This window comes from Ailuropoda melanoleuca, chromosome 1 (genome assembly GCF_002007445.2).
Source record: "Ailuropoda melanoleuca isolate Jingjing chromosome 1, ASM200744v2, whole genome shotgun sequence".
NCBI classification, from domain to species: domain Eukaryota; kingdom Metazoa; phylum Chordata; class Mammalia; order Carnivora; family Ursidae; genus Ailuropoda; species Ailuropoda melanoleuca.
In genome coordinates, this window is record NC_048218.1 from 121,395,515 (window position 1) to 121,417,762 (window position 22,248).

Genomic DNA, 22,248 nt, shown 5'->3' on the forward strand with positions numbered 1-22,248 from the left:
GTCACAGAGTAGTAAATAAGAACTAAAATTAATTTGAAATATAGAGTATCTAATTCTGAGTTCTCTTCATTTGATGTAATTTAAGAACAGTGGAGATCAGAAGTAGAAAGGAAAGTGTTAATAATTTAACCACATTTTTTAATTAAAAAATCATAAAGTAATTTCTTAAATGTTATATCAAAGAATATGACTATTAGTAAGAAATGTATTCTGAAAAATTTAAGCACAAAGTTTCATATCTTCCACTTTAAAATAATTCAAGGGGCACCTGGGTGGCTCAGTTGGTTAAGCATCCGACTCTTGATTTCAGCTCAGGTCATGATTTCAGAGTCATGAGATTAAGCCCTGCATTGCGTTCTGCACTCAGTGTAGAGTCTGCTTGAGATTCTCTCTCCCTCTTCCTCTGCCACTCTCCCTGCTCATTCTCTCTCAAAATAAATAAATAAATAAATAAACCTTAAAAAAATAAAATATATAAAACAGTTCAAAAATACACACACAAACACACACATACTTATACATATGTAGATAAGCAAATATAGCAAAATAATAACATTGTTGCATCTAGACACAGGGTTAAAGAAAGTTCATGCTCTTCTTTCAACTCTTTTGTATGTTTGAATTTTTCATAATAAAATGTTGGAAGAAAATAAAATCCACGACATTGCTCTGTGGACCATAATATGTGCACACAATATGGATATTGTGACTGTCTCCTAATTAACATAGAGAATTATTTGAAATATAGATGACGTGTCAGAAAGTTACCAAATCATATGGCTATGAAAATCCCAGGCTCTACATAGATTTTCTAAGCAGAGTTTTGTTTTTTTCACAAGCTGTTTTTGGTTAGCCTAGGAGACAAAGGAGTGCTATTTTTTGAAGCTCTCATGTATCCAGCTGATTGCTTTGTATGCTACTTTGGAACTGCTTCCATAAACTAAACTCATTATATTAGCAATCATGGCCACTATGGTCTGAATAGGGAGGTTGTTTTGCTACTCTTAAACTAAAGGAGAAATTGATGCCAGAAAGATTAAAAAGATTAGGCAAAAAATAATTTTTCCCCCAGGCAATAAGATATATAACAGGCTGAAAGCTAAAAACATACAGCTAGCTAAAAGAAACAGACATGAATAATGTCTCATACAATCTATTTAAGTTTAATATGACTTGAAATGTACTTTATTATTATCATTCAAACATGAAGAGAAATCAGGCCCATAATGAAAGTTAATTGAAAGTTGTTGCAACATGGTAGAAGACTGGCAAGATCCAAGCACAGTGAGAAGGAAGTCCTGGAGATTCGTTTCCTTTGGTCAGAATTACACATGCAGGCCTAAAATACTCAACTGTACACTTCTGTCTTAGTAGCAAGAGTTATGAATTCCACCTAATACTGCCCCACTGAGAAGCTCTAATGAAATTGCAAAGTATTTGCTCAATCAAATCTGAAACCTTGACTACTTAGGATAAAATATCAGAATGCTCTGAAACAGAAGCAAAGAAGCAGGAACTGTGACCACTGAAGATGAAACAGAGAAAGAACAGGAAGAGGAGAATTAAGGCAAGAACAATCTCCTAAAAATAATTAGATAAAACGAAATAACCACTGAGGAGAATATAAAAAGAATGTTTTGAGAATGAAGACCATGGGAATTGGGTCCAAAGTGAGGGTCGACAATTGCAGAAAAACAGAGCAGGGCAACAGTAATGGAGAAAATTTTAGAAAAACCAAACTAAGTTTCAATTGAAAAAGAAAACAAAAACAAACAAACAAATCTAAGTTACACTACAGAAAGATATATGAAAACAGGGCAGTAAGATCAGGACAATTATCAAGCTCTGTGTTCAAAATACATCTAGTAAACAAAAATTCTACCTTTGCTGGATTGACCCAAGAGAACCAAAGTGGGTGGTCAGTGATTCTGATATTTCAATCAGCCAGATAGGTAAGGGCAATGATGTTAAAGTTGATGCTTTGATATGAAACAAATTTGGGTATTTAGTACTTACATCTATTAGATAAGATTTTAAACTTTAACAAAGATGACAAGCAAGTCTTATCTCACATGATAAATCCAATTTTATGGGCATCAGAAACAATAATAACAGCTAATACTTACTGTGTACTAACTATGGCAGACACCCTTCTACACATTTTGCATATATTAACTCAATTCTAACAACAACCTTAAAAAGTAGGTATTATTATTATCCCCATTTTACTGATAAGGAAACTGAGGCATAAAGAAGTTAAATAATAACCAAAAAAACAAACATTAAGTAACCTACCTGAAGTCACAAGATTACTAAATAGAGAAGGCAGGATTTGGATCTCAGCAGTGGAACAACAGGGTGTGCACCAAACTATTACACACAATCTTGTCCCTCAAGGAAAGATGCTGAGGATGGATATATTAGCCATCTGAATAAAGGTTAGAAAAAGCCAGGGCTCTCCAGTGGTGTGACCCACATCGCCGGGTTCAAATTTCAGTTCTTCCCTTTACCAGCTCTGTAATCTTCGGAGCATTACTTGAGCCCCATGAGACTCATTTTCCTCCCATGAAAATGAGGATTCTAATTCCCATTTACAGGTCAAATTCTGAGGATTTGAGGAGATAATATATGGAAAAGTGCCCAAGCCTAAGATCTGATGCAGAGCAGGCATTCAGTCAATAGTAGATAGTATTATAACTGAAAACTTTCACGGAGTAGAGAAATATTATACACAACATACAAGAAATTAGAAAGCAAATTTTACTTATAATAAATGTAAAGTTAAATTCTTAAAGGGTATTTACAGCAAAATTAGAGCTTGCCAATGAAATCAAGTTTTAAAACACTTTTACTCTGATATTCAAATCCCCAATTATAACCCAGGTAGTTAGATGTCTTCCATAGAGCATACTGTACCTCTTTGATGATTTTCACCCCTTTTGGATCCTTGATATTAACAGCTATACTCTAAAAATTAAAATATATATATTAAAATGCTATCATAAAGGTTTTCATATTAGTGACATTCAATAAGGGAGCCGTTCATATCATACATTCTTCACTTAAAGCAAGTGTATTTTCCTTAGGAAGAAACATTTTAATTATCTTTACTGACTTTATTTGCTATGTAGATATATTAGGATGATAGCAAGGATTACAGTAAAAATTTTTCAAATAATAATACTAAATGTTAGGCAATTAGCAATCTCCGAAAGAAAATGTAAAGAATCAAATGATTTCTTTCTTTAATAAAATTATTTCCATCATAAACCATTATAAATTCTCATGAAATATTTTAAGTTAGTAGAGAAGGAAGATTAGTAAAATGCTCTCTTGTTTCTATTTGGTAACTGGTGAATGAATAAGATTTCACCTTATTTTAAATATTAATTATATATACAAAAAGGATAGAAATGAATGAGCCAAGGTGATATGAAAAGTTTTGTTATTACAAGAGAATTACACAAAAAAAGCAAAGAAAGAAATTAAGTCTTACTTTTTTATTTCGATTAACACTGAGAAAATAAGTACTTTCTGTCCCCACAAAAGGTGGCCCCCAAGTTCGTGTATCATCACCAGCTCCTGAAAATAACAGTATGAACTATTAATTTTTAACCCCAAAACATCATGAGACATTCAAACCAACATTCATCCATCATATACATTCACAGGTGCCTAAACAAAATCAGCTCAATTCAGTGGAATTAGCAATCTAGAGGGGCCATAAGAACTTGTTGGAACTGTCCAAATTCTACCCATTCATGTTATTCACTAAATCTTTTCATAGCATCTTTCACTAGACTCCATCCCTGAAAGTCAATATCCAGGAAGAAATATCCTATTAGCAGGCTTTAGATTTAATAAATGGCAAATTTAAAAGAAAAAAACTACTCTCAGTTTTTGGCAAGCAAAAAGTAAAAATCTTTGGCAGTTTAGGTCGAAAAGTAAAAAGCTTTGGCAGTTTAGGTCAGCTCTTTCTGTGTTTCTTGGCATTAAATGTGCAAAGAAATGCTGAGTCTGCAAAAGATTTTTGTTAACTATTATTTAAATCAGAATAATGGTGAGATTTTATAATAAAATGGCCTCATAAATCAATCAATCAATCAATCTTTAAGTTTCTGTGAAATCCCAGAAATAAGCCCAAGCACATATGGTCAACTAATATATGACAAGGGAACCAAGAACACTCAATGGAGAAGACAGTCTTTTCAACAAAAGGTGATGGGATAATTGGATACTCACATGTAAAAGAATGAAACTGAACCCCTATCTTATGCCATTAATCACTCACAAAAATTAATGCAAAAAGGATTAAAGACTTAAACGTAAGACCTAAAACCATGAAACTCCAAGAAGAAAACATAGGAACAAAGTTCCTTGACATGGGTCTTGGTAATGACTTTTTTGGATTTGACACCAAAAGTACAAGCAATAAAATCAAAAATAAACAAGCGGAACTGCATCAAACTAAAAAGATTCTGTGCAGTAAAGGAAACCATCAACAAAGTGAAAAGACAACCTACAGAATGGGAAAAAATATTTGCAAATCATATAGTTGGTAACAGGTTACTATCTAAAACATATAAAGAACTCACACAACTCAAATAAAAACAAACAACCCACCCAATCAAAAAATGGGCAAAGGACCCAAAAAGACATTTCTCCAAAGAAGATAGACAAAAGGCCATCGGATACAGAAAATGAAGCCTGACATCACTAGTCATTAGGGAAATGCAAATTAAAACCACAATGACAAAATCACTTCACACCTGTTAGAATGGCCATTGTCAAAAAGACAAGAGATAACAAATACTGGTGAGGATGTGGAGACCCCATTGCTCTGTGCACTGCTGGTATGAATGGAAATTGGTACAGCCACTGTGGGAAACAGTATGAAGGATCCTCAAAAAATTAAAAAGAGAACTACAATAAGATCCAGGAATTCCACTTCTAGGAAGATAGCCCAAGGAAACAAAAACACTAACTCAAAAAGATACGCACCCCTATGTCCATAGCAGCATTATTTACAAGAGCCAAGATACAAAAACACCTGTGTCCACTGATGGATAAAGCTGTAATATATATACACAATGGAATACTATTAAGCCATAAAAAATGAGGAAATCCTACCATTTATGAGAACATGGATGGACCCTGAAAGCATTATGCTAAATGAAATAAGTCAGACAAAGACAAATACTGTAAGATCTCACTTATATGTGGAATATTTAAAAAAAAAAAACTCATAAAATAGGACATCAGACTTGTGGTTACCAGAGGTGGAGGGTGGGAGCAGGAGGAATTAAAGGAAGGTGGTCAAAAGGTACAAACTGCCAGTCAAAAAGTAAATTAAATACTAGAGATGTAATGTACAGCATGATGACTGTATGTTATATAGGAAATTTGTTAAGAGAGTAAATCCTAACAGATCTCATCACAAGAATTTTTTTTTCCTTTTTTCTTTTCTTCTTTCTTTTCTTTTTCCCCTATCTACATGAGAAGATGGATGTTAGCTATTGTGGTAATAATGTCGTAACAATGTACGTAACTCAAACCACCATGCCATGTGCCTCAAACTTATACAGTGATGTATGTATTATTTCTCAATACAATTGGGAAAAAATTTTGTGTTATAGCAACAAATCAGAAAAGGCAAAATAAGTTACTGAATAGCAGAATCATTCAATTTCAAATACTATTCTAGAATAAAATTTTAGTCAACTAGGTCTTGCTTCAAAGTAAAAGTTTAAAACCATAAAAATACAGGGTGTTTTTTTCTGGACATCTATTTCAAGTGATATATTTGTGTTAGATTCAAAGACAACACTATAGAGTTACAGAAAAATTTTCCTTTGCACAAAAAGCAACTGACAAACAATGTAAACAGAGCTCGGAAAATCAATCAATGATTAAATGGCACAAAATAGTATCTTAAGAATTTTATAATATAAGGTCTGATTAAATATTGATATCTGAAACATCACTATATAATTACAATTAAAATATTTATCACTAGCCCCCAAGAAGAGACTACTTGTGAATATGAGTTAAAGTTTAAATTCTAATCTCATCTAAATAATATAATTAACCTTTTAGCCCATTAGATTTTACCACTGAAACTGATCAAGAAAAACAGACATAGACTTTTGGAAAACAAAACAGAGGCCAAAGAATAGACTCATTTATTTTAAAGAACAACAAAAAAAAACAAAACAACCTCACAAGAGAAAGGGCAGAGGAGAAAAGCAGCATTAGTTTTAGGGGCGCCTGGGTGGCTCAGTCAGTTAAGGGTCGGCCTTCAGCTCAGGTCATGATCCCAGAGTCCTGGGACTGAGTCCCACAACAGGCTCCCTGCTCAGCGGGGAGTCTGCTTCTCCTTCCCCTCCGCCCCCACCCCCTACTCATGCACTCTTACTCTCTCCCTCTCAAATAAATAAAGAAAATCTTTTAAAAAAAAAAAAAAAGCAGCAGCAGCAGCATTAGTCCTAACTGGAAATGAACCAATAACAAAACAAAAGCAATCAATGGTAAGCACCAAATGGAATGGCATGCCCAAAACATCACGGGGAAAAATGAACTACAAGATCCCAGGAAGGCAATCTTCCAGTAATAAACCAGTAAGAGGCTTCCCGGAAAAGGCAGGTGTAAATCTGGATCTTCAGGATCAGACAGGACCTCTCAGAGTCAAGAGAAAGTCTAGCCACTTCCATTTTTTTGAAGCTTCCAATACATTAATTTTTTTTAAATAAAGCAATGTCAAAATTAGATAATTTAATATGTTTACATTCATCTCTCAGGTGGAGATAATGTCAGGAAACTTCACTGGAGGCCTACATGGCTTTCCTACCCAGGGCTTTAGAGAGGATCAGTGGAAAGAATCAGCACGGATGGCACATGACAAGAAATAAAGACTAAAGGTCACAAACTGGGAAAACTGGCAATTGAGAGATATTTTATTTGAACCACACACAATTTAAAGTTTTTAACTAGCTGCAATGATTTCAAAGTCTGGAGATCTCATATAAGATTTCAGACTGCTTTTCTTAAATGATATTTCCACACATTCAATCCATTCAGCAAATATTTATTGGGCACTGACCACGTCACAGACACTGCTCTAGGCAGAGCAGACACAGCAGTGAATGAAAGACCACACCCCTGCCCTCATATCCCTGCCTCTGGGGCACAATCCACAAGTACCAGCAGCATCATTTGCTGCCCTCCCTAGTCCATGTTGCTCAGCTAGGTTACTACAGAAAGAAGAAAAAGAAAATGTATGTGCTCTTTGATTATAAAAATAAGAATAGTCTAAGTCCCAAGTCAGAAAACTATAACCAGGGGCGCCTGGGTGGCACAGCGGTTAAGCGCCTGCCTTCGGCTCAGGGCGTGATCCCAGCGTTATGGGATCGAGCCCCACATCAGGCTCCTCCACTAGGAGCCTGCTTCTTCCTCTCCCACTCCCCCTGCTTGTGTTCCCTCTCTCGATGGCTGTCTCTATCTCTGTCAAATAAATAAAACCTTTAAAAAAAAAAAAAAAAGAAAACTATAACCAAATTTTACTTAATTAAAAAACTGGAGGAGCACCTGGGTGGCTCAGCTGGTGAAGCATCTGCCTTCTGCTCGGGTTATGATCCCAGGGTCCTGGGATTGAGCCCCACATCAGGCTCCCCGCTCAGCAAGGAGTCTGCTTCTCCCTCTCCCCCTTCGTCTCCCTCTGCTTATGCTCTCTCTTTCTCTCTCAAATAAATAAATAAAATCTTTAAAAAAGAAACGAAGGGAAGGAAAGGGAAGTAAAAAGAACTGGAGAAGTGGACATGAAAAAAGACTAGTTCTCTCCTGAACTTTGAAAATCCTGCCAACTCACTTTTCCTTAGATCTGTGTTGAATAACTATCTCAAAAATCCAAAACAGTTAAACACATAATATGAACACTAAAATGCATCATGCAGAAGGGTTAAGGGAAAGAGAGCAATCAGGAAAAAAACAATGAACAACAACCTGTTAGGAACAAAGCTCGATACCACGTGTATCACTATGGGACATAAAAGCCTAGACAAAGGAAGGTACCCCCTACTGAAGAAACGAAAAAGTATAAAGGAGAAATAAGGCCTACATAGATTGGGAATAATGATTTCTAAAATTAATATGAATATAAATATTTAGACTAGTGATCAACTGAAATAGCAAGCGAAATTAGACTGGACGCTCTGTCTAGGATTAGAAGAACCAATGGCTGAAATCAGAAAGTGCCGTGGTGTTGAATTCACATAATAACATAGAAATTAAAGTTTTATGAAACCTGGAAAAGAAAAAAAAGGTATTCAGCCAGAAAGTAAACATTATTCAGCATGTATCACACAACAACCAAAAGTCATAAACATCACTAGCTAGGTAAATGAAGCATTCATTATATCTGGAAAGCAGGATTTGCCAGGCTCTTCTACCATCTGGAGCCTGATAAAACACAGTGTCAAATAAATACGATATAATAATATATAATATTCCCCATGCTGATCAGAGAATCTTCTGCTAATTGCTTTGGCCTCCAAAGAAATCTATTTAGCAGAAAGTTGACTCTTCTATACCATGTATTCTACTTTATAGCATTTAATCACTTATGGGAAATTAATAAGGTGATGTAATTACAAACTAGTCTTTTATGAGTATTCCAGAAAGACTCACACTATTGAAGGCCAAGAACCATTTTCACTGATTTAGTAATTTTGTTCCCTATCCATAAGGACCCAACTTGAAGAATAAATAATAATGCTAAGTTTTGAAACCTTCCAAAACAAACTCTTTATAGGATGATTTGGAGAACATGGACTCTGCCCTTTACCTTCTTGTAGGCGAGAAAGAGCATACATGACACTGGTCTAAACAACTTTCAATAGCAGCATTAGCTAAACACCAAAATACTAATAAGATACCAAATAAAAGTGAGAAATGTGTACACAGAATAGATTAATTTGGTGGACAACGGGGAAAGAAAAAATGGGAAAGATGTCAAATGAAAAACAAAAACAGGGGCGCCTGGGTGGCACAGCGGTTAAGCGTCTGCTCAGGGTGTGATCCCGGCGTTGTGGGATCAAACCCCACATCAGGCTCCTCCGCTATGAGCCTGCTTCTTCCCCTCCACTTCCCCTGCTTGTGTTCCCTCTCTTGCTGGCTGTCTCTATCTCTGTCAAATAAATAAATAAAATCTTTAAAAAAAAGAAAAAGAAAAGAAAAACAAAAACAAAGAACTGATCTCAGCATCAGTGTTTCTCCCACAAAATCTTTAGAATTATAAAATGAGAAAACATTTCTTTTATTAAAAACAAAAAAGAGTAACTTAGATTGGAGTATCTGGGCTCCTTTTGGGAAGGACTCTGATTCCTTTTCCTTCTCTCCTTCATGTGTGTCCTACTTCTTCCCTTTTACCCACCCCTCCTCCTGGCCTTCCCTTCATCCCCCAGCAAGGCAGTGTGGCCAGGCCAACTCTAAACTCAGTCTCAATAGTAAGGCTTGTGTGGGGATAAGGAAGGCCAGGACTACAGCTGAGTGCATGGATATTCCTTATCAGCTGTGTGACTTTGGACAAATCACTTTATGTCTCTGTGTCTCTGTCTTCTCATTTATAATCTAGGAATAATAAAGTGTCAGCCCATAAGATTGTTGCAAAGATTAAATAAATTAATATAGGCAAAGTGCTGAGACCTGTGCCTGGCACTGTAAGTGCAATTTAGCATCACTGTTACTACATGGTGCATCTCAGTCTCTACTGGAGGCTTTCAGGTACGTGTGAACGGCCCGGCTGAAGCCATAGCCCTTGGTGCTTATAAAAAGTAAGAAGAAATCATTAGTACAAGTTCAGAGGAAAATAAGGAATGGAGAAGAAAAAATAATCATTTCATTTCAATTCTCTCCTCATCCCATGTATAGATACATGGTTATTTAAAAAAAAAAAAAAAGTTAAGAACTGCGTTAATTTGGGGCACCTGGCTGGCTCAGCTGGAAGAGCATGTGACTCCTGATCTCAGGGTTTTGAGTTCAAGCCACATGTTGGGTGTAGAGATTACTTAAAAATAAAATCTTTAAAAAAGAAAAAAACTGTATTAGTTTCTATGTTTTAAAGGAAGAAATAGATTTACCTGGTCTTTCCACTTTTATAACTTCTGCTCCAAGATCTCCTAAATTCATAGTAGCAAAAGGTCCCGCCAGTACTCTACAATATTAATAATGATAAATAATTACCACCTTTAAGATTTTTATATTCTTAATAGCTCTTAACATAGATAAGCTGATATAATGCTAGTAAGAATTAAAATTATTAAAACTGTTCAGAATAGCAATTTGGCATTATGTATTAAAAGTTTGAAAAGTATATTCCTTTGGGGTGCCTGGGTGGCTCAGTTAAGCGTCTGCTTTCAGCTCAGGTCATGATCTCAGGATCCTGGGATTGAGCCCCACATCAGGGGCCCTGCTCAGCGGGAAGTCTGCTTCTCCCTCTGCCCCTCCCCCATCATGTGCACCTGCTCTCTCTCTCTCAAATAAATAAATAAAATCTCTAAAAAAAAAAAAAAAAAAGTATATTCCCACTGATGCAGTAATTCCACTTCCACAATTCTATGCTAAGGAAGAAATCCTAAGATTTCCTGAGGCAAAGATTTATGTAAAAGGGAACCTAATTTATAATTGTGGAATATTGGGGGATGAGTAATTATGTGGCAACTATATAATAAAATATCATCTTACATTTTTACCGAATTTTGAATGACATGGAAAAATACTCAAAATATAACATTATCTTTTAAATGTCAGTAAACATAATTTCTTTTTTTTAAGAATTTATTTTTTATTTGAGAGAGCAAGAGAAAGCATAAGCAGGGGTAGGGGCAGAGGGAGAAGGAGAAGCAGACTCCCCACTGAGCAAGGAGTCCAATGTGGGACTTGATCCCAGGACCCTGAGATCATGACCTGAGCCAAAGTCAGATGCTTAACCAACTGAGCCACCCAGGTGCCCCTAAAACTGTAATTTCAATATGGTTCTAATTTTTCTTTTTAAAAATGTATATATAAATATACAGATTGGGAAAAAATGCATAAATATACTAATTGTCTCTTAGAATAATGAAATTATAAAAAAATTTTTTGTTTTTCTTTCTAAAACTTTGATAGTAAGCATTATAATCCAAAAATAAATGCATGTTTTTTTGAAAGAAGGGGAAAATTCAATCACCAAAAATATAGTTAAATTAATACAAACCTTGTTAGATCCAGAATTTTTACACCCTCCAATGGCTTCACATTGTCAGTATCTGGCAAAACACAGAAAAGATTTGAAGAGTACTGATGACTAATTTTCAGGAGGAAGAATGCAGAATTCTTCATATTCTGTTTTAAGTAATCTGTATTACTACCAAAAGTATATGTTTTCCTTCACAATATTTCTGCTTCCTATGTAACACAGAAACCTTGACCTGATCCAGCTAAGTCAATGTGTACAAATTACAACAGCTAATATCCAATTAATAAGGTCCACAGCTACACTTAAGATAGCTTGTCCGGGGGGCAGAACGTATAGGCTGAGCACAGAGGATTTTTAGGGCACTGTGTTAATATAGGTTGTAACAAATTAAAATGAACACACCACTCTGGTGGAAAGCTACTGATAAGGGGGGGATTGTGTGCAGGCAAGGGATATATGGGAAGTCTCTGTGCCTTCCTCTCAATTTTGCTGTAAACCTGAAACTGCTATAAAAAAATAAAGTCTTAAAAAAATAAACAAATAAAAAGTGAACTGAACAACAAAAAAGGAAAAACAAAGACCTCCAAGTATCTGTTCTACATTTAAGACAGGGAGACCATACGAATTTTTAAAAAGTTGATTCAACAATTTACAATCATATGTGTATTTCCTTTTTCTCTTCACCCACCAGCTATAAATATAGGTAGATAGGTCAATAATTATATCATTAATTCACTAAAAATATTTAACATCAACATTAAATCACAAAGTTAAATTCTTGCCAAATGGCTTACAAAGTTTAGATCATGATGACTGAGATCAAGTTGACTTTTTGGGGAGGAAATGATGAACTACTAATTCAATACATTTTTAAAATAGACTATCTTTGGAGCAGTTTTGGATTCCGGCCCCAAAACTGAGCAGAAAGTGCAAAGAATTCCTCTGCACCTCCCCACAAGTACACAACCTTCCCCACCTTGAGCATCCCTCACCAGTGATACATCTGTTACAACTGATGAAGCTACACGGACACGTCACTATCACATAATTTAGAGTCCACTCTTGGTCTTGCATCTTGTATGATTTAGACAAACACATAATGGCATGTACCAAACATTATTATATACAGAATCGTTGCCCTAAAAATCCTCTATGCTCTCTTCATCCCTTCCTCCCCTCAAAACTCCAGAAACCAGTCTTTTCACTGTATCCGCAATTTGCCTCTTCCAGAACATCACATAGCTGGAATCAAACAGCAGGTAGCCTTTTCAGATTGGCTTCTTTCACTCAGTAATATGCATTTAAGTTTCTTCCATGGCTCGATATATCATTCCTTTTCAGTGCTGAATAATATTCCATTACCGTGATATATTAGTTTATTTATCCATCCACCTACTAAAGGACACCTGGGTTGCTTCCGAAGTTTGGCAGTTATGAAGAAAGCTGCTAAAACGTTGTGTGCAGGTTTCTGTGTGGACATAAGTTTTCAACTTATCTGGCTTACTATCAAGGAGTGCAAATTACTGAATAATATGGTAAGAGTATGTTTAGTTTTCCACTCCATCTTCCAAAGCAGCTGTACCATTCTGCATTCCCACCAGCAATGAATGAGAGTTCCTCAGTTCAATACATTTTTTTAAAAATCTCAATGCAGCTCCATCACCAGTGGAAGTTACAGAAGTCACACATTTACACATACACCATTAGAGTCTTGAGAAGGATCACAGTGGCACAATAATTCTTAGCTAGGAGGGTCCCCAGGCCACACTGCTCTAGTGAGAAATAATCAAAGTCCAGATAGTGGCCATTTTGTCCTTGAAACCAGCCAATTTATTCTTTTACAATAAGAAATTGCTATCACAGCAATAGGAAATATGTGAAGTCTATGTGACTGGTGCATTATTTTCTTGGAAACACTGATGCAGGAAACTAAATAATATGCAGAGGATAAACTGATGAGCAGAGGATCAGAAAAAGGTAAGTAACTAAAACAATGTTTAATGTGGTAAATTGTTCCAGCAATGGCCTCCAGGAATCACACTTCCAGATATCCACGCCCTTGTATATTCCCCTTCCATGTTGACACTGGGCTTGGACGTCTGTCTTGCTTTAGCCAAGGGAATATTAGCAAACTTGATGCCCGCAGAGGCTGGAAAAGTGCTTACACAGTAGGGCTTGACTTTTTGGAACACGTCCACCTTCAGATGAAGAAGCAGAAGATGAAAGAACAAGTCTGTAGCTGTCCCAGGTGAGGTCCGGACATGTGGGTGAAGCCATCTTAAAACACCCAGATCCAGCCAGGTGAGTGAGTTCAGGTGAGTCCAGCAGGACATTCACAGAATTGAGAAAAATAAGCCACTGTTGTTTTAAGCCAGTAAGTTTTACAGTGGTTTGCTGTATAGCAATAGATAAACAGATACAATGGCTTATGGCAGAGCGATCCTTTCAAAATGTAAAACACATGTCATTCCCGTGCTCGAAGTCCTCTAACTTAGGCTTTCTACCAAACTTAGAATGGAATCCAACATCTTCCCACAGCCCGGGATGCTGCTTGCTGTGGCGCTCTGCTACCTCTCCAGCCATGACCCCTATCACTCCCTCCCATTCTTCTCCAGCTACATTAGCTTTCTTGCAGTTCCTTGAACACAACGAACATACTTCTATTATAAGGCCTGTGGCAGAAACAGAGATGTACCACCCCGAATTCCCCTTCAAAGAAAGGAATTTCTGCCCAACCTACAAGAAGCCTGGTTAACTTACAACTCCAGTATTAGCTTCCTCAAGGTCCACCTCAGCTTTCCTCAGCTGGGAGCACTCTGTTCCCAGGACAGTCCCTGGTCAAATGACCGAGCAAAGTTGGGCAGAAAGGCCTGGTCATTTCTACCACCCAATGTGGAATGTTATATCAGCTCTCCTTGGTGTACTGCTCTGGGACTCCCCATTGGGCTGGCAAAGAATTTGACAGGTGCAAGCACATCTGATGGCTCCTCTGCCCAATCCTACTTCCTTCCTTTCCCTTTTATAGGTGTGACTCCCCAGTAAATCCTTTGTCCTTCCAACTGTCTCAACATCTCCTTTCTGGAGAATCCAAAACATGACAGGACCTTTGCCCTTGCTATTCTCTAAACCTGGAACTCTTTTCCTCCACACATTTGCATGTCTTGCTTACTTCATTCAAATTTCTGCTGAAACACCACACTCTCAGAGAAACCTTGCCTCATCATCCTATCTCAAACAGCACCCCTCTGGATCTCAGTATGGTTTAGTTTTCTTTATAATACCTACTGTTACTTCACATTACATTATACATTTGTTTATTTATTGTACTACTTACTGTCTTTTCCACTAGAATGTGATCTCAATGAAGGCAGAACTTGTCTGTCTTGCATCTCCAGCCAGAACAGTGGCTGGCACACGGTAGGCACTCACTAAGAATTAGTTGAAGGGTCACACTGGGAAAGGGCAAGGGAAGGAAGGAGGAACTCATATACTTAATAATTCATATAATCATTGCAATGGACTGAATGTTTGTGTCCCCCCAAAATTCATAACTTGAAATCCTAACCCCTAAAGTTATAATATTAGGAAGTGGGACCTTTGGGAGGTAATTAGGTCTTAAGGGTGGAACCGTCATGAATGGAATTAGTACCCTTATATAATGAGCCCCAGAGAACTTCCTTGCCCCCTTTCCATCATGCGAAGACACAGCAGGAAGTCAGCCGTCCTCAACCCAGAAGAGGATCTCACCAGAATCCAACCATGTTGGCATTCTGATCTCACATTTCTAGCCTCCAGAACCATGAGAAACAAATTTCTGTTGTATTTAAGTCTGTGATCATCTATTATAGCAGCCCAAACTTACTAAGATCATTAAAAGAGACCAGAATCTTCAAAGCCAGATAGCTAATTTTTCTCTAACCGGACAGGGCTTGAATAGGGTGAGAAAAGACACAGTTAGGGGCACCTGAGTGGCTCAGTTGGTTAAGGGTCCAACTCTTAAATTTCGGCTCAGGTCACAATCTCACGGTGGTGAGATCAAGCCCCACATCAGGCTCTGCGCTCAGCAGGAAGTATGCTTGAGATTCTCTCTCTACCCCTCTGACCCTCCCCCTGTTCTCATGTTCTCTCTCTAAAATAAAAAAGTAAATCTTAAAAAAAAAAAGAAAAAAGAAAAGAAAAGAAAAAGAAAAGGACACTGTCAAACAAAAACACAGTGAAAATGCTCTGCCAAAGAATTCAATGGGCATTTGGAGGTACAGGTAAGCTTAGCAGCTAGAATGGAAGGGAAAATCAGACAGAGAAAGAGAGGAAGCTGAGGAAAAATGGCAGAAGAAAAACTACCAGGAAAAAATTTCCATTAATGAGACAGCTAACAGACTTTTTTATAATATACTACAAAGAGTTAGTATTAGATTTTACATTATATGTGGTACCTACCCAAAATTACCAAATCAATTCAGTAAGGCCTAGCACAAACCCAAGTACCTTGTGTGAGTGGTTCTTTTTTTTTTTTTTTTTAATTTATTTGAGAGGGAGCGAGTGAGCGAGAGCACAAGCAGGGTGGAGGGCAGAGGGGGAAGCAGGCTCCCCACTGAGCAGGAAGCCCGATGTGGGACTTGATCCCGAGACTCCAGGATCATGACCTGAGCGAAGGAAGACGCTTAACAGACTGAGCCACCCAGGTGCCCTGTGTGAGTGGTTCTTGGGAAGAGTTTTAAAAAGAGGGGGAGTTGGAGCTGGGGCAGAGTGAATAGAATGGGTACACGAGGTAGGACATAAGTAAAAGCTCCCATTAAACAACTTTTGTCCCTACTATGTGCTAATCATTCTATGAAGATACAGCCTGAGAGGCATCATATCCCTTCCTCCTCAAGTACTCCAAGATCTACCAGGGAAAACTGAAACATACAATTACTATTATGATTAAGGGCACTACCCCTAGGTTCAAATTGTTATTCTATTTACTAACTTGTAACCTTGTTCTACCTTGATTTCCCCATCTGTAACACAGGGATAATACTGGCACCTACCTCATAAGGATACTAAAAAATTAAATGAAACATTGCTTTACAAGCATTTAGCCATGGTGCTCACTAAATGTCAGCTACTGTCAGTATCATTTCTATCTTCTCCCCAAACTTGCTCCTATGTTCCTTAGTTCAGTAAATGGCACTCCTACCCACTCGGTTACACATGTCAAAAACCCAAACAAAATTCTTGAGTCCTCTCTCTTTTTGCACCCCTTAAATTTAATAAAGAAGCACTTATTGCATATTCTTTCTGAAAAATATCTCTTGACTCGCTTCTCTTCTCTCATCCCCACTGCCACCATTAGAGCTCAGGTCACCATCAACTCTCTCCTGAATTACTCTAACAACCTACTAATTCTTCCGCCAGGCTTCAATCTTGGCTCTCCTCATAACAACCTCCATAAGGGCGCCTGGGTAGCTCAGTCGGTTAAGCATACTACTCTTGATCTCAGCTCAGGTCTTGATTTCAGGGTCATGAGTTCAAACCCCTCACTGGACTCCACGCTGGCAGAGGAAGCTACATAANCTAAAAAAAAAAAAAAAAAAAAAGAAAAAGAAAAAAAAAAAGAAAAAGAAAAAGCACCCACCATGATGCTGCCAGAATTACTTTTCAAAATGTAAATCAGCCCAATCTTTGCAACAGTATCTGTTTCTCATCGCTCTCTTCCCTATCTCAGCTAAGGGCATCATTAACTTCATCATCTTCCCAGACATGTCTTCTTCTTCACTCCCCACATTCAATCAGCCATCAATTTTCTGTTAAATCTGCTCTCTTCTTCCCCAATTCCCTGGTACTGCCTCTACTCAGGCCTTCATCATTTCTTGTCCCAACTGCCTGCAAAAGCATCTTAACCTATTTCTGCCTTTGTCCCCACCAATTCATTCTCAACATTGCTTCCAGAGTAATCTTCCAAAATGAAGAACCCATTATGCCATTCTCTTGTTCAATCACACATTCACTCATGGTCCTTTCCCTCATGAAGCTAACAGTCTATTCTAAAACTGCAAACAAAGCTATTGTTCATGGTTTCACTCCTGTCCACCTTTTCTATTTCAATCTGCAAAAAAAGAAATGTCTTACTAGCCATACTCTTTCAAATCTCTCACACTTCTGGGCCACTGTACGTGCTCTTTCCTTTGACTGTAATAATCCTCCACCCCGTCTCACCTAGACAAGTCCTTCCATCTTTCATAAGTCAGCATTCTTAGAAGGTATTCCTGCTCATCACAGCAACCTGAGCAAGTCTTTGTCTATAGCATTTTTCTGAATTATGACTTACTAGTTAATCTTGACCAGATGATAAACTCTTGAGCAAAGAGACTTTATATTTCCAATATCGAATACCAGTACCTGATATGTAGTAAGAACTCAATAAATGTTTGTGGAAGGAAAGAAAGGACAGAAAGGAGGGAGGAAAAGTCCTCGCGTTTTGCCACAACGTATTAACAGATTGACATAATGGAACATTATAAAAAATACATGTAGTACCACTGCAGCAATTGTAAGTAGGGTTTCTTGGTGACCACGATGGATGCTGCAATGTTTTATAATGTAATCTCAGAAGTGACATATTATCACTGCTGCCATATGCTATCAGTCACACAGGCCAAATGGTGCAGTGTTAGGGAGTGCTCACACAAGGGTGTACGAGGAGGTAAGGATCGTTGCAGCCATCTTGGAAACTGGGTAATACGCTCAAAGTGCTTTTGATTTGTATTTCCGTGATGACGAGTGGTGATGAGCACATTTTCATATGCTTATTGGCCATTATCATATCTTTTTTACTAAACATCTGCTTCAAACTTTTGCCCATTTTAATTCAGTTCCCTTAATGAGTCTACACACCATTACTTCAAGCACCCTTACCATCCTTGTCACTTAACACACTGCAACATAAACATCAAGCTGATGGAGAGAGGCTATTCACTTTTGTCCCCTATAAAATCAGGATGCCTAACTTCAAATTCATTGCTACCCAACAACCACCTCTTCCCAAAACAGCTACTGCAAATCTTCTCCACTTGATAAGCCTCCAAATCCCTTTCTTCTCTAGCTTTCATGTCAAATAACCTTATTGGAAAATCCTTCTTTAGGGAAGAATTTATCAACCCAAGAGAAAATAACTAAAAATACTGATAGTAACCATTCATACATAAAGGTCCAGCCATATCACCCTATATTGAAATTTGTCAATCAAGAAGCCTTATTTTAGTGTGCTAGGGCTGCCATAACAAAATACCATAGAATGAGGGCCTTAAACAACAGAAATCATTTTCTCACAGTTCTAGCAGCTAGAAGTCCAAGATCAAGGTGTCAGGAGGTTTAGTTTCTCCTGAAGCCTCTCTCCTTCACTTGCAAATGGCCACCTCCTTGCTGCCTCTTCACATGGTCATCCCTCTGTGCACTACATCCCTGATATCTCTCCTAACCTCTTCTTATAAAGACACCAATCAGCAAGTACCCACCAGAACAGCCTCATTTTAACTTAAATTATCTCTTTAAGGGACCTACCTCCAAAAACAGTCACATTCTGAGGTGTAGGGGGTGGGAACATCAACATATGCATTTGGGGAGACACAATTCAGCCCATAACAAAGCTCTACCCATGCATGCAGTTTCCAATCAATTCTTTTAATATCTACCTCCCATCATGTAGGAGAATAGCCCAAAATCAGCAAGATACAGGGAAAACCTATATCAAGAAAGAAAGAGGAGCACCGAGGTGGCTCAGTGGGTTAAGCGTCTGCCTTCGGCTCAGGTCATGATTCCATGGTCCTCGGATGGAGTCCCTCATCCAGCACCCTGCTCAGTAGGGAGTCTGCTTCTCCCTCTGCCCCTCCCCCCTGCTTGTGTGCTCTCTCATGCACACAAAAATAAATAAATAAAAATTCTTAAAATAAAAAAGAGAGAGAGACCAAACCAAACATGAAAAAGAAACTCAGAGCAAACTCATATAAGGCAGGTAAAAGAATTTTTAAAAACTACTGTTATGATTCCATCAGTATGACATTATGGAAAAGGCAAACAAGAGAGACATATAAGAGCTGGGAGAGACTGGGGATGAAGAGAGACAATGACTGCAAATTTTGAGGGGTGAGGGAAGTGTTCTTTTTTTTTTTTAATGTTATGTTAGTCATCATACAGTACATCATTAGTTTTTGATATAGTGTTCCATGATTCATTGTTTGCGTATAACACTCAGTGCTCCATGCGATACATGCTGAGGGAAGTGTTCTATACCTTAACTATGGTGATGGTTACATGACTCTATATGTTTGTTCAAACTCACAGAAGTATATACCAAAAAGAATTTTACTGTATGCAAAATTTACCTCCACAAAAAATTATCAATATTATCAGAAACATGAAGAACTTGCACCTATAAAACAGAAAAAGATACTTGTAAAAAACATTTTAGAGAATAAAAACATGATCTTGGAACTTTAAAAAAAGAATGAAAATGTAAGAGAAAGGCAAAAAGATAAAGATAAGCTGGGGCACCTGGGTGGCTCAGTTGGTCAAGCAGCCAACTCTTGATTTCAACTCAGGTCATGATCTCAGGGTCCTGGGATGCAGCCCCCATTTCAGGATCCCTGCTCAGTGGGAAGTCAGCTTGAGGATTCTCTCTCTCTCTCCCTTTGCCCCTCCCCCAACACACTTGCACACGCTCTCTCTCAAATAGATAATCTTTTTTAAAAAAATATAAAGATAAGAAAATCACCCAGACAGAACAAAAAGAAATATGAAAAGTGAAAAATGGAGAAGAGGGAGGAAAAATAAAGAATAAGCCCAGGAATTCTGATAATACAGGTTTTTCAAAGAGTGAACAGCAAAAAACAGAAGAGAGAACATTAATAAACAATTCAGAAAAAGTTCACAGAACTGAAGGGCATGAATTTCCAGACTGAAAGGGCCCTCTGCATACCCTGCACAGATTTTTAAAAAGATACACACCATTTTGAAAAGATATATGCACCCCTATATTTACTGCAGCATTATTTACAACAGCCAAGATATGGAAACAGCCCGAGTGTCCAACAGGAAATGAAAAGATAAAGAAGATGTGATACACACACATACACACACACACACACACACACACACACACACACAATGGAATATTACTCAGCCTTAAAAAAGGATGCAATCTTGCCTTTTGCAACAACATGGATAAATCTACAGGGTATTATGTATGCTAAGTGAAATAAGTCAGACAGAAAGACAAATAACATATGATATCACCCGTAGGTGAAATTTAAAAGATAAAACAAATGAATAAACAAGCCAAAAGCAGAATCATACCTGTAAATACAAACTGATGGTTGCCAGAGGGAAGAGGGGATATGCAAAATGGGTAAAGGGGAGTTGGAGATACAGGCTTCCAGCTATGAAATGAATAAGTTGTGGGAATAAAAGGCACAGCACAGGAAATATAGTCAACGATATTATAATGGCATTGTGTGGTGACAGATGGTAGCTACACTTGTGATGAGCATAGCATCAATGTACAGATTTGTCAAATCACTATATTGTATACCTGAAACTAATGGAACATTTTATGTCAACTATACTAAAATTTAAAAAACTAATTTAATTAAATTAATAAAAATAAAGACACACACCAAGAATGAATAATTCATGGGAATGAAAGGTACAGCATAAGAAATATGGTAAATGGTGTTGTAATAGCATTGTATGGTGATAGACAGTAGCTACACTTGTGGTGAATATAGCATAATATATAGAGTTGTCACACTATGATATTATACACCTGAAACTAATGTAACATTGTGTTCAACTATACTTCAATAAAAAAATTAAAAATTAAAAAATGACAAAGTGCTAGACGTTTAAAAAACTAAAAAACTATTTTCAAAGACACACACCAAGACCCATCAATGTAAGAATTTAGAACAATAAGATTTTTTCCTCTGCCAGAAGAAGATCTGGAAACTTTCTCGGGAGAAAAAAGCATATATAAAGGATTGGCTAGCAGAATGTCCTTGAACTCAACAGTACTGGAAACTGAAACATAAAAGTGGAACAAAAACCTTAAAATTTTGAGAGGAAAATGTATTTCTCTTTTAAATTCTAAACCCAGGGGCGCCTGCGTGGCACAGCGGTTAAGCGTCTGCCTTCGGCTCAGGGCGTGATCCCAGCGTTATGGGATCGAGCCCCACATCAGGCTCCTCTGCTGTGAGCCTGCTTCTTCCTCTCCCACTTCCCCTGCTTGTGTTCCCTCTCTCGCTGGCTGTCTCTATCTCTGTCAAATAAATAAATAAAATCTTTTTTAAAAATAAATAAATAAATAAATTCTAAACCCAGTCAAGCCATGAGTCTTGTGTGAGGGTAGAAAAAGAATATTTTCAATCATGCAAATTTTCAAAAACTTTAGCTTCCCATCCTTTCTTGGGAAAATTATTTCTAGAGGATATGCTCCACCAAAAACAGAACAAGAAATAAGAAAATATGGGGTCAGAAAATGGAGGATCTAAAGAAGGAGAAAGATGAAAGGAATCTTCAGGATGACAGTAAAGAAAATACTAACACAATAGCTGAAATATTTATACTTATGGTACAGTTGGGAATGAATTAAGGAGAGATGTTGAGAAAGTAAATAAAGAAGCCAGACAAATATTAACACAAGGGAAAACAAAAGGTGTATAAGGGCAGCAATGTAATCAAAGTATGAAGAATAACTGTATAATCATAGCAATATAAATACTGCATACCGGTCTAGCAAAATTTATTATTTGGTAAGACAGAAAGTGGATGTGTAATTGTTGAAATGGTGGTGAAAGAAAGCTAGTCTTTATCACTATAGATAATGCCTAAAAACAAAACCAAATAGTAGCATTATAACCACGTTAGTTAGAGATATGGAGATAAAAACTGAAAGAAACTGCTGAAAGAACTAAAATTCATTGTCCCTGGGAAATGGAAAGGGGCAGAGAGACATAATTAACCTTACAGATCTCAAGCATATG

At 37.3% G+C, this 22,248-nt stretch overlaps 1 protein-coding gene across 8 annotated transcripts in view; it reads right to left on the reverse strand.

Moving 5' to 3' along the window:
* The window catches only part of SUGCT (succinyl-CoA:glutarate-CoA transferase), a 706,709-nt gene that overhangs the window by 669,697 nt on the left and 14,764 nt on the right, over positions 1-22,248 (reverse strand). For 7 of the 8 annotated variants that reach the window (XR_004626996.1, XM_034665707.1, XM_034665695.1 and 4 more), the window contains exons 2-5: positions 11,249-11,300; positions 10,134-10,207; positions 3,497-3,582; positions 2,917-2,967 (exon numbers count right to left, since the gene is read on the reverse strand). Coding sequence is in view for 7 of the 8 variants with exons in the window: in XM_034665707.1 (XP_034521598.1) it covers positions 2,917-2,967; positions 3,497-3,582; positions 10,134-10,207; positions 11,249-11,300 (263 nt within the window). In the remaining variant the exon portion in view is untranslated. Of the gene's footprint in view, positions 1-2,916; positions 2,968-3,496; positions 3,583-10,133; positions 10,208-11,248; positions 11,301-14,564; positions 14,653-22,248 lie in introns of those variants that run through there. The other variant, XM_034665691.1, reaches the window with a different exon arrangement.